Source organism: Lipophrys pholis (assembly GCF_963383615.2).
Source record: "Lipophrys pholis genome assembly, chromosome: 13".
Taxonomy (NCBI): domain Eukaryota; kingdom Metazoa; phylum Chordata; class Actinopteri; order Blenniiformes; family Blenniidae; genus Lipophrys; species Lipophrys pholis.
The window spans coordinates 10,792,019-10,805,094 of record NC_137632.1 but is presented as its reverse complement, the minus strand read 5'-3'; the positions used below and the strand labels follow the sequence as shown (position 1 = coordinate 10,805,094).

Below are 13,076 nucleotides of genomic sequence, written 5' to 3'. Positions count from 1 at the left end.
CATAAGTCACAACACAGGCCAACGGGTTGCTCTCTACACAGCGAGCTTTCACATTGATCAGTCGGCGCCAGAGCAGAGTGTCCAGCCGACGCGTCTTGGAGTTTCATCCTCTCGACGTCTGTTCGCCGAACTGATGTTTCTTCACACCTTCGCTGCGCGATATCGGCTTCTGGGAGTGAGAGTTTCATGAAACTAAACTATGATCCGTGGCTACGTTGAGGAATGTCTCCTGTATTTTTGTGTGACAAAAGAACACCCAAACGCCCACGACTTGGTCAGGAAGAAAGCGGCACTCCTATTTGGATTATGTTTTTGACTAATGTAAACATATGGGTGAAATAGAAACGTGAGCACATGGGGAAACCACCAGGAATGAATCGCTCATTTATCAAGGTTTTGGCAGCTTTATTCACGTACTTCACGGAGACAAACAACTTCAGGTGAGGCAGTATATTTTCTAAGCATTTCTAAAGTTTTCAAAATGGAAGTATATTTTTGGTGAAAAAAATGTGCCACTGTTTTCTGCACTGTTAGTAGTTAAATGACATGTGATCTAATTATAACTTAGCAAAGTTCGTGGCCATTTCTTCATTTATGTTTAACATATCAACTTTCTATGAGTACTGCTTGGCTGCCGAAATGTGTGGATACATTTAATTCTTACCACGAAGACTTTATGGAGACATTTTACGCGCGCTATGGTGTTTCTTTAACGCTGCGATATAGAAACAATATTCTTATGCTGCCAATAAAATAGACAGCGGCATATTGTGACATTGTGTAAGCAGCCCTGCTTTATAAAGTGGATTGTCGCTTTTGTCCACGACGTCCAAATCACATCCGATACGTGTGTGCGCATTGACGCGTTTCCCCTGTGCGTGTCCATCACTCGCTGGAAGCTGCGAGGCGGCAGATAAGCTGTAACTCCTGCTTCTGAGCGCTGACTCCTGTCTGATCAAGTGCTGATTTTTTCTCTCTTCCCATCACCATGTGTGCGCTCCAGAGCTGTGGATGCCAAGGAGCATGATTCCAGATCCTCCTCCAACCTGTCTCCCTCAGATTTTCTGGACTCATTAATGGGTCGTACCTCCGGGTATGATGCACGAATTAGACCCAATTTCAAAGGTTTGTTTATCATTTCTTATCTCATTGAAATCCGTGCACATATCACTTCCAGCCCAAAAGTAGTGTAGATAGACATAAGACTGTCACAGCAACACAAAGTTTGATATTTCAGTTATGAAGAGATCCACTGACTCACATCTGTTGCCAAGATACTGTGGAGCTGGCCTTTTGGTAATAACAGTAAATCACCTTGCTTAACAATAATAAGGCTGTCCTGCTGGAAATGAATCATGAAGTAACTCCTCTTCACCATCCACACAGCATGCTTGTTTTCACTTTGAGCAATTGTGCCTGATAGAGACCTCATCTCCGTTAAATAATGCTTTAAAAATAAGGGGTGGAAAGAGGGGGCGCTTGGAAATATTACAAACAGATTGGTTCTTGTGGCAGACAGGGATGCCACCATGACAGGCCAAATGATGGATGGTGCCCCTGTGGCATGGCTGCAGGCTACTGCCTTCCTCTGTTGTTGTTGCTGTGATGCTGAGGACAGACACAGCATCTGTCACTGGAATGGAGCTGCGTGAGAAGAGGCTGGCCCGCTGGGGCTCAGGCCCACTCCAGGCTCCACTCAGGTGGGCTGGGATTTGATGGGGTTGGGGGCATCCAGTCGTCCAAGCAGCCAAGACAGCACAGCACAGGGACTGATCAGCAGGACTCAGAAACACATGGCTGAGATATTTCCTCCCCTTTTGGGTGAAAGAAAACATGTCAATAAGCTTGCTGAGATGGACTTTAAGATGAGAGACGGGTGGCCTGTTTAACACGCGCTGGCAATTTCAAAGGAAAATATATGCTGTTTATAGCCAATAAAAACGGGATTATCAAAGCCATGAAGGCTAATTTGATTGATGCTGGTTAAATATGACTTTTTTATTTTAAGATAAAAATGTAAAGGCTCCAGATATCAAAATTACACACACATACCCTCACAATGCACAGCTAGAAAACAAACACTTCTGCATGAACCTACTGTGACGTAAACAGATGATTTTTGGTTGTGAACCTGCCAGATGTACTTTGAAGTGAATTGAACTGTATTTCTGAAGGATGACCTAGATTTCCTTGCTGAGTTTGTGGGGAGGTACTGCCTTTTTCTTTTCCACTTCTGCCTCCGCTGTTAAATGTGTAGCTCCCAGACGACAAACTGAGGCAAATATTAATACCTGGTGTCATGAAATATTGATGGGGAAAACATAAGGGAAAGGCCCTGCGAAGTGCTTATTACTTAACATATCAGATAGCAACAAGAAAAACATGTGCTGCTACCCATCATATCTCACAGTCATTTCAGTTCAGACCACTCCGTTAAGTGTAAAATGCCATTTGAGCATACTGGGGACTTTCTATTCAAATTGTTTGAGATAAATTGTTTAACAGTGATACACAGTCCAATATATTGTAGAGCTAAATCATTTTTTACTCTCGAAAACATCTCAGAGTTTATGTTTTAATGAATTATGTATGATACATGCGTTATAGAAAACTGTTTCCAGGCAGCTTTAAAATGCTGGAAAGATTATTCAATGGCTCAATTTGTTTGTTTCTTAATGATTACCTCAAAGACCTGAGGACGTTTAATTTAATATCACAGAGAATTTGAGCAAGCATTCACATTTCAGAGGTTGGTACCTGTGATGTAATGACCACTCTGCAGAATAGCCATCATTTAACCTTCCGGAGATTTCTGCTGTTTAAGGAAATTGATTCTGCTGCTCACCAGCGGTCGTCTCTCAATCGGGAAGGTTGCAGGTTCGATCCCCATCTCTGCCTGCCTACATGCTGAAGTGTCCTTGGGCAAGACACTGAACACAGAACTGCCTGTGTGTATGCAGTGTGGGAGTGAGTGGTTGGTGGTAGTCGGAATGGCCGATGGTGCAGATTGGCAGTCTCGCTTCCGTCAGTCTGCCCCAGTGGCAACATACGTAGTTTTCCACCATCCAGCATGGGGTGAATGAATATTGTAATGTAAAGTGTCTTTAAGTGTCAAGACGAGCACTATAAGAAACCTGTGCATTATTATTATTATTATTATTATTATTATTATTATTATTATTATTATTATTATTGCAGCTCCAGATTGCTGCCAGTGTGTGTGTGTGTGTGTGTGTGTGTGTGTGTGTGTGTGTGTGTGTGTGTGTGTGTGTGTGTGTGTGTTTTACTTCTATGTGCTTTTTCATGTGTGCCACTTAAATTAATGAAGGCGAAAATACACCATATCACCATCATCAGAACACAAGATGTCGCTACCCAATGAAACCAACAAGATGTTATCACCAGTTATTGTTTTCATTCATTTATTTATTTGATTTTAATCACACTATTACAACATTTGGAGAAATCTACCAATCATTATTTGGGTCTCCAAATGTGTGTCCTCTTATGTTCTATGTGATCTTATTTTTTCCAGTTCACTAAAGCATGTAACATTGTCACCATTCCTCCCATGAAAAATGCTGCTTCTTGTATAATGCATGTTTATATACAAAGAGAAACAGCAGACCCAATATTTCCTGATTAAACACGTCCCGCACTTCAAACGGCTGCTGTCCTTGATGATACCTATGGTGTACGGCTTCCTCCTTTCATATCATTGTCATTGCATTTCACAGGTCCCCCTGTAAATGTTACATGCAATATTTTTATCAACAGTTTCGGCTCTGTCACAGAGACAACTATGGTGAGTTCTTCTGGTATTTCGGTTGATTTCTGCCATGTACAATGTGTCAATGTGTTATCTATCCCCTCAACCTGCAGGTCCACCAGTTAATGTTACCTGCAACATATTTATCAACAGCTTTGGTTCTATAGCAGAAACTACAATGGTGAGTTGAGTGTTGTGCTTGGACATGTTTTAAAGCCCTGACCTCTCCTCCGGAGTTAAAAGTGACTCATCCAGCCTTTTTCCCCCCCAGATTTTTCCCTTCGCTTGCTTTTTATTTTTGTGCCTTGTTTGCATTTACCTCCATAAGAATATTTTCTTTTCCATCACGGAGTTTATTGGCGGGCTATCCAGTTATCTATCCCTTGATGCCCTTCTCACATGTGTTAACTCAGGTTTAATAATACAACCAGTCCCACCTTTGAAGTTGCTTTAGCAGCAGGCAGTAATCAATAGTGGGGAGCTGGCGCTTTCAAACAAGCTTATGTTTAATATGTGGAGACATCCATCTGTGAAGAAGTAAAAATATCAAACCTGCAAGGCTGCATTGAAACTAATCAGGATCAAAGATTTCATAATGAGCGATAATAACTACTTAGATTCTGAATGGAAAATGTGATTTGTGCAGGAAATGGAATGTGTAAGAATGCCAGGGAATTACACAGTCTCAGACAGGCATGCAAAGATTTGGAACCGCCAATATGCTGATGAAATGTCAAACAACATAAGGGCGTCTCATCATCATGACATATCAATTACTCTGAGCAACTGAGCTTTGTGACACTCAGTGTACCACTAACTGCACTGTCAGAGTTTCCCTCATCAGGCACTACATCTTTTAAATGCTTCATTTAGCTCGCATGACGGCTCTTACATAATTCTGATCAACAAGAAACATTATTATAAGGTCAGTGTTTTGCAACAGAGGCTTGCAAGAATATCTAATCATCAGAAAGGTAGTGTGAACATGTGTTTGATTCTCAAGATTGAATTGCCACCTCGATGGTGATAATGATGCTCGATGATGTAAATTTTGCCTAGTGTGCAATTAGTATCATTTCATGGATCATCCATTTGTTTATTTCTCATGTAGTGTAAATGATTATACAGCCCTTATTTGCTAAACGTTTTGCATCATTACAGATAAAAACTCAGGTATAATCTTTAAGTGAAAATACTCATACTACTAAATGTTAAATGCCTTTAACATGTTCAGCTATGGACAACATTACTTAAATGTGGCAGTTAACCAAACTATGAACTACCTTTTATTGTGTTACTGTCACAATTTGAGGAAGATTATTATTTTGTATCTATGTAACTACATAAATCCGTCATGTAAAAGTAACATGTATTTGTTTGTTTTTTGCTGTAGTATAGTGTATCGTATCGTGATGTAGATATGCTTGAGTGTAAATACATCAATGGTTCCTTCTTGTAGGGATTCTGATGCAAAATCCTTTATTACCTAAAAACAACAAGGATTTTATTAACATTGATATCTGTATTTGTTGCTGCATCACTATCTTGTGTTCCACCACAAAAATCACTGCATTATAAAATATGCATCACCACTCATCGTCTCTGCAGGACTACAGAGTGAACATCTTCCTACGGCAAAAGTGGAACGACCCTCGGCTGGCATACAGCAAATACCCCGACTCCTCGCTCGACCTGGACCCCTCCATGCTGGACTCCATATGGAAACCCGATCTCTTCTTCGCCAACGAAAAGGGAGCCAACTTCCACGATGTCACCACGGACAACAAGTTGCTGCGGATCTTCAAGGACGGGACGGTCCTCTACAGCATCAGGTGAACGACTGGACATGTCATAGATGGACGTTGCATATGCAAATATGTCAATATAATTAGATAGAGATGAATGCAAAATAAACAGAGAAAGACGGAGTCACTAAGTAAGCTCAAACAAACTGTTTTTGAATTGTATGTGGAAACCAAAGTACAGAACATGCAAACTCCACACAGAACGGCCCAAAAGTTCAAACTGAAAATCGGTTCCCTCTCACTTGAAATTTAACCAGTAATCCATCATGCAGCGGAGGTTGAAACCAAATGAACTAGTTGCTATTCATTTAATCTGTCAACAGAAAATTCATTGGGTATGTTTTGAAAGTCAATTAACCAACAAAGCTGAATATGTTAACTCAGACATGCAACGGCAGCCCACAGGCTGAATGCAACCCCATACACATACTGCATTTTATTTTTAGAAATGGTGATGAGGGGAATAAAGTCATTTGAACACAAGACAGGATATGAAATGTGAAATATTTTAATGTGAAAATATCAAATTCTTACTAATATATGTAATTTACAGGGCTGTTAGTTCTTCGCCTTGAAATTAGCAGCAATAATTCTCATGTAACCTTGTGGTGGAAATGCTGAAAAATGTAGCCCTTGACATGTCCGTCCCTGCGCAAAGTGACCTTCTCTTGGTAATTCGTCATGACCGCTGATCTCCAGACCAGGTGATTGATTGCGAAAATAAATGCGAGATTAGTGCGTGTTGAATAATTATTGTGAGCTGCAGCTAAAGTTAACTTCAGTCGATGTTGTGGTGGTGCGGCTGAGGTGGGAAGCTGCTGTGCTGAGCGAAAGATGATACTGCAGAGAATCAAAAGCTCTGATGCACAGTTTGCCCGAGGACATGCTCACTTATTGCTTTTCTTACATTTCCTCTGAAACATCAAAGACTGTCAATCTAAAGCATACACATTTAAATTGATTTTTATCTCATTATGATCACTCCTTTGAAATGGTAAAATTTACTGAACGTCTGTACATCCCTGTGTGCAATGTAGATTTTTAATAAGGAGACACAGACTGCGAGAGGGCAGGCTTATCTCAGGGGGCATTGTTGAGAATCAAAAGCAAATGCAGAACCAAAAGCAAAGCGAGGAGAAAAAAAAAAAAAAAGAGAAAAGTGCCATGCGAGTCTATGAATACTTTCAGCTCCTTAAAAACAATGCAGGAGTCTTTGAAACATGAACATCTGCTTAACATACAGGTACAAGATGTGAAAATATGACTTCAGTCACAAACAGTATTCAATTTTCACAGCGATGATGGGATATGAAGCGGATCAATTTTGAGTCCATTTAGAGAGCAGCTCCGAGCTGAGCGGTGCTCAGGTGTGGAGGGAGAGTGGGTCAACGGGAGAGATGGAAGGTGGTTAGTGGTTTTCTCCATTCATGGGGGAAAAAAAAAAAAAAGGGAACGACAGAGTGGGCAGACCAAGGACCAGAGCGCATCGCAGAGACAATAAGTTACAGTAATGAAAGTGTGATAGGAACCTGCTGGAGGGAATCTTACATGGTATGTTCGAGGTTATCACACAGGAGCAGGGGGAAAAAAATTAAATAAAAAATCCAGCCGTAATTTTATTTTACAAGCTTCAACTTGTGTGTCACGCCAAAGTGTGATAGATACATTTCTCTGTGAATATCATATGAGATTGAGCTCACTGCATTTGACTGATTGACTCTGTCTCTCCTTTCAGGTTGACTCTCATTCTGTCATGTCCAATGGATCTGAAGAACTTTCCCATGGACGTCCAAACCTGCACAATGCAACTGGAAAGTTGTACGTATTGACCTTATCAGATCTCTTTCTTACTTTCTTTCACAGGGGAGACTGCCTAAACCATTTTTACCCCTCTGTTTACAGTCGGTTACACCATGAATGACTTGGTGTTCGAGTGGATGGAGACAGGCGCGGTGCAGGTTTCCGACGGACTCACCTTGCCTCAGTTCATCATGAGGGAGGAGAAGGAGCTGGGATACTGCACCAAACACTACAACACTGGTCAGATGAGCACATCCACGCTGGTTATGTCTCATACGCCCATTCCCATAGAAATGGACTCATTTATGGTTTCTTAACAGGTAAATTCACCTGCATCGAGGTTAAATTCCACCTGGAGCGCCAGATGGGCTACTACCTGATCCAGATGTACATCCCCTCTCTCCTCATTGTCATCCTCTCCTGGGTGTCGTTCTGGATCAACATGGACGCTGCTCCTGCTCGAGTGGCGCTGGGGATCACCACTGTACTTACCATGACCACCCAAAGCTCAGGATCCAGAGCTTCACTTCCAAAGGTAAAACCCGACTGTTTCTTTTAGCCCCATAATGTCATGTCCCATATAGCACACAGCCTAAAAGCCCATTGTTCACAGCGAACCTTTACGGCACAGCTGGATGCATCTGGAACAAAGTGTCACTTGTTTCCTCAGAAGTTTGGTTTTGAAGGAGAAATCTTTGTCAGACTATTAAAGTATCAGAGCCTTGATGATGAGTGGCCATTCAAATAGAAATGTGCTTTGTAGTGAGAATCTAAAAACAAAGCAGATTCATAATTGGTCTGAATATAATCCTGTTCTGACTGGGACTCTTGGCTTCATACTAAATTTGTGGCTGTAGAATTATGGAGAAATGTGCAGTGAATAAGAGTGTCTGCCACCTTCGAACAAGAAAACACCAGCTTTCAAGATCTAAATATCACAGAGTGAATTTTTGATGGCACTGAGAAGATGATTGTTACACGTGTGACATGCTGATGAATCTTGTCTGTGACCGGATGGTTGAACTGTGGACGTCTCGGGCATTACCACGATGATTACTATATGGGTACAAACCTGTTTTTCTCTGCCTCACGTTTTTGTTTGGTTGTTTCATATAGATATATTATGAACAGGGATGCCCAACTGAGGGTTTATTCCTGCAGATCAGGATGACCCGAAACAGATTTATTATTGTATTAGTATCATTATCCTCCAAATGCAACTGCTGTTTGTAATTCAATCGCTCTGGGTTCACACTGTTTCAGTGTGGGCAGGGGTCACAATAACACTGACATCTGCAGCCTGAGCCCAGATATATCGCTCATATTAATACTGTGAGCGAAGCTGCATTAGCATCAAAGGCTGTGAAGGTGAATTTGTGAAAAATATCCAGGCTGAAAGCTGCAGATTTGTAATCATATTTTTCTTTACAACTTTCAACTTGTTGAGGTTTTGTTAAAAGATATTTGATCAAATGTTGATTTTTCTTTTTTAATGACATACTCATACCTGTTAGCACTAAAACATTTGGAATGTTGCTATGAGTTTGACACACGTGGTCTAGGCATTATATGTACGATAAGAATGAATGTAAAATCTTGTCAGTGTCCAAAAGTTTGGAATATAAACGTTAGAAGAATGAGTATCTGTTCTCACATATATGTGAATGCCACTTATCACTTAACATAAAACTTTAGCTAGAAAAGATAAACTTCCTTGAAAAGCTGTCATGTCTTTCCTCGAGTGCACAATGTATACATTACAATTTTTTGTTTGCTCGAGCACAAAAGACATATTTGCATTTTATCAACCTGTACATTTCTCTTAATCTCATGAGACAAAATAGACTTTAAAACGGCGTGTGTAAATGAGGTATTTGCATAATTTCTTTGTAAGGATTTGTTCGCATGCATCCTTGGTCTACTTAAAAGTCTCTAATATATGCAGCTATAAGGATGCCAAGTCCCAGATGAGCAACCATTTAGGGTTGCCTCATAATGTAAAACTCAAGCAGCAGCGTTATAAAGACAAACTTACTACTCAGAAATAAGCAAAAAAAACTTCCTCCAAACGGATAAAGACAAAGCTGAAAAATCTGCACGGTGTACTGCTTGAAGTTCATCTGCTGTGTTATAGTTACTATAATACATCAGAGGATTAAAACAAAAACAGCCTTAAGCTAACAATAAATGTATAACTGCACAGACCCTTTGACGAGGTCTCTACGGCATATAATACTTGTCGGAATAGGGAAGCTGCAATCGTCTAAAGTATGAGTAATCTGCGGGACTGGTGGTCCGTCGGAGTGTATTTACAATCAGGGGAAATTGGCATGCACACATTGTGAAGGGCGCCGCGAGAGCCTTGATGATTAATCAATAATCACCAGCCTTCACATGCAGCGAAAGCCTCGGCCACGTCAAGAGCCTCACACATGAAAGACACGTATACTGATAAATATTTAAAGGGAAGGCTTTCAGAGCCACGTAAACAATATCTCAGTGTGCCTTATAAACCCTCAATAAGCTGTCTTGTTTTCTCCAGATGGTAATCAGCTGTCATGAGGAGATGAGGTGATGCTGATGAGCAGTAAAAATAAATAAGCAAAGAGGCGGCTCATGGCTGGTGCTAAAAGTACAAACTAATACAAGAAGTGTCCTACTGTTGGTGATTAAGGCACTGATTATTTCCTGCTGTCTATTTCAATATAGCCACTATACAATACATCATATTTCTGTCAGTTCTCACACTCTGCTATCAATCAGTTAGACTTACAAGTCACTGTTACTTGACATAATGACAAAAAAAGCAAGGAGGAAAACAAAAACAAACAAACCAAAAAATAGCTGTAGGTCAACAGGTTGATTGTCCAGTGATAATGGAAAAAGCAATATTGAAAGTCAAGGAACAAATTCATGCTGTTTTTGAATTGTTGGCTTACAATGTGACCTTGAAGAAATTGACAAAAGAAAATGTGTTTTCTCCCCCAGGTCTCTTACGTGAAAGCCATTGATATCTGGATGGCTGTGTGTCTGCTCTTTGTGTTTGCTGCACTGCTAGAATATGCCGGGGTTAATTTTGTCTCCAGGCAACAGAAAGAGTTCCTCCGCCTGAGGCGAAGACAAAGGAGGAATCACAAGGTAAGCTCTCAAAGTCTTTGCATGAAGGCTGCTTGGGTGTCAAACTTTACTGCTTCAACAGCAGAGCAGGACGGGTCGGTCAGTGTCACCACTTCAGCTCAGAATGTGAAAACTTCACAAAATAATTGGCGACATTTTCTGCCCAAGTTTCCACCTGTTCAGGATTTGGATAAGACGTTGTTTAGGATTGTTGACAACGTGTGTCAGAGTTGTGATTTCCTAAAGAAAAAGTATCAGTGTCTGTTAGCTGCAGGGTGTTTCATTTGTGACAAAAAAGTTGTTTCCAACAGAGAGGGAGCATAGTTACTCTTTCCTTCCTACTCATTTTCAACAAAGAAATTAATATGGCAGCTGAAATGTGCAAAAATGAATATTTGAAGAAAAAACATTGAAATAAATCTAATTGGAACATAATAAAATAAACAATAAAACCATAGATGAACCAGGTGTGACCGTCGCAGGCTGTATATCAATACTTGAATCAGCTAATACTAACTGCTATCAGCCATAAACAACATCTTTTAATCTTTAATGCACTGGGAAAACCAGCGTTTGACAGAAAATTAAGATTTGGCCCAAGGATGTGATTTTGAAGGACATAAAATGTTAATGTTTTCTCCGATCTGCTGGTGAAGAAGCATCGATCACTTCAAGGGGGAGATGGATTTTATGATAAACAAATCAACTCCAACCAATCTTCATCAAAGAAATAGTGACGTGAGACATCCATGAATACCTTATGCACAGGACGCAAATTCTAGTGAGTTTGACGAGAGCCAAATTGTGACGGCTGAACAACTGTGTCAGAGCTTCTCCAAGCTCTTGTGGGGTGCTTCCGGTCTGCAGTGATCAGCTTAAAAAAAAAAGAAAAGAAAAACTCTTCCAAGGAAAGGAAAAGGCAGGGAACCAGCAAATAAAACAACATATTCTGTGAGTTTACTGGGACATCCATCAGCTATAACTTGCTGAGGTGGTTGTGGACAGACACTGAGCTGTGTGATCATTATTGTTGCCTGAAGCAGTCGTGGTGTTCCATCATAGCGCATTAGGTTATCATGGCAATTTGTTTGGATTGATTGAATAATGTGTGTAATATATTGTGATTGATGTTCATTTAAGCTACATACACACAAGCCAGTGGCCATTAGCAGTTTGTGTCGCTTTATTCTGAAAGGATCAAATTAATCCATATGTGCTTGTGTTTTTTTTTTTTTTTTTTAGGACGATGATATGCATGAAGGCCGCTTTAATTTTGCTGGCTACAATATGAGTCAATGTCTGCCAACAAAGGATGGCTCAGCTGTAAAGAATGCTGCTCCAGCTCCAAACCCTCAGCCCACAGTCCCCAAGGACACGGACACAATGAAGAAAAAGTTTGTGGACAGAGCAAAGAGGATAGACACAATCTCCAGAGCTGCCTTCCCCCTGGCTTTCCTCATCTTCAACGTCTTCTACTGGGTCACCTACAAGATCATCCGGCACGAGGATATCCACAAAAAGTAAAGACTTCTACCTTCGACATATGACACAATATTTTTCCATTTCTCGGATTGAGAAATGCCCGGAAAGCACACAGAAATGTGATGGGAAAACTGTGCATTGAGAGGCACCGCGGCTGCGAACGTGGGTGTTTTTTCAGGGATATTGTACAGTGTTGATACAGTGACGCTCATGTTCTGATGATGTGAACAGCTCTGGAGACACGGATGCTTTGTTTGTTTTTGTACTGCTGCATAGCATTCTCTGATGGATCTAGAGCATGGGGTTTTCAAAGAGTGGGAGGATGAATCCCTCCATATTGCGCCCCCCCCATAACCCTGACAGCACAGGCTGAGTGGCAGCCATGCTGAAAGTTTTGGTTAAATGCCGGGCTTCTGATCAGAGGTCCAGAGGCAACTCTATCTGGTAAGTCCTTAAATATAGTCTGCAACTGTCTTGCCTGTTACAGTTAATTTATCTGTATTTCTCTTATAATAAATTCAGGTTATTCCTAAAATTATAAAGACATTAGACTTTTTTTTATTGATAGTGAAACCTTTTTTCCGCTGTTGCCCCCCCCCCCCCCCCCCCCCTCATCCAGGGAAGACCCGCCCTACCCTTTGAAACCCTCTAATCTAGAGTGAATCACTGTCAACTCAAGACGTAATTACATGCTGGAGAAGATGGACCAAAATCTTTGTGAATCAATTTTTTTCCTGCCTTGGCGTTTGTAACAATGTAACATTCCACTGATTCGTATCTTAGAGTAACTTGGTGGCACCTACAAAGACCTTTTGTGATTGCAAAACTTCCTATCAAGGATTCTCGGGACTGTTTTATAGTGCACTGTGGTCATGGCACCTCCTCTGTCTTTATACCACATCCAGAGGAAACCTCCAAACTACACAGGTTGCGTACACACCGAAGCGTCTCTCAAACATGGAGTAGCGGCGCACACGTCTCAGGCACGAGTGAGAACAGAGTAGATGAGAATCGGAAATTGGATCCTGCATTTTGATGAAATCCCTGAGGCCTTAGATATCAAAGATTTAGAGAGGTGAAGTGTCGCGCTTGTCCATTCTTTC

General features: G+C 41.0%; 1 protein-coding gene across 2 annotated transcripts; it reads left to right on the top strand.

The window, feature by feature from the left end:
- Nucleotides 1-354: 354 nt before the first annotated feature.
- glra2 (glycine receptor, alpha 2) lies at nt 355-12,015 on the top strand (the record flags this gene model as incomplete). Of its 2 annotated transcripts, none has more annotated exons than XM_080478671.1 (9): nt 355-440; nt 1,004-1,125; nt 3,883-3,950; nt 5,378-5,601; nt 7,310-7,392; nt 7,477-7,614; nt 7,695-7,909; nt 10,363-10,512; nt 11,734-12,015. In XM_080478671.1, 9 exons carry the CDS (start codon nt 355-357, stop codon nt 12,013-12,015), a joined length of 1,368 nt encoding a protein of 455 aa, XP_080334797.1. The 2 variants fall into 2 exon arrangements, with proteins under 2 accessions (XP_080334797.1, XP_080334798.1); XM_080478672.1 differs by lacking the exon at nt 3,883-3,950 and adding an exon at nt 3,738-3,805.
- Nucleotides 12,016-13,076: the final 1,061 nt, after the last annotated feature.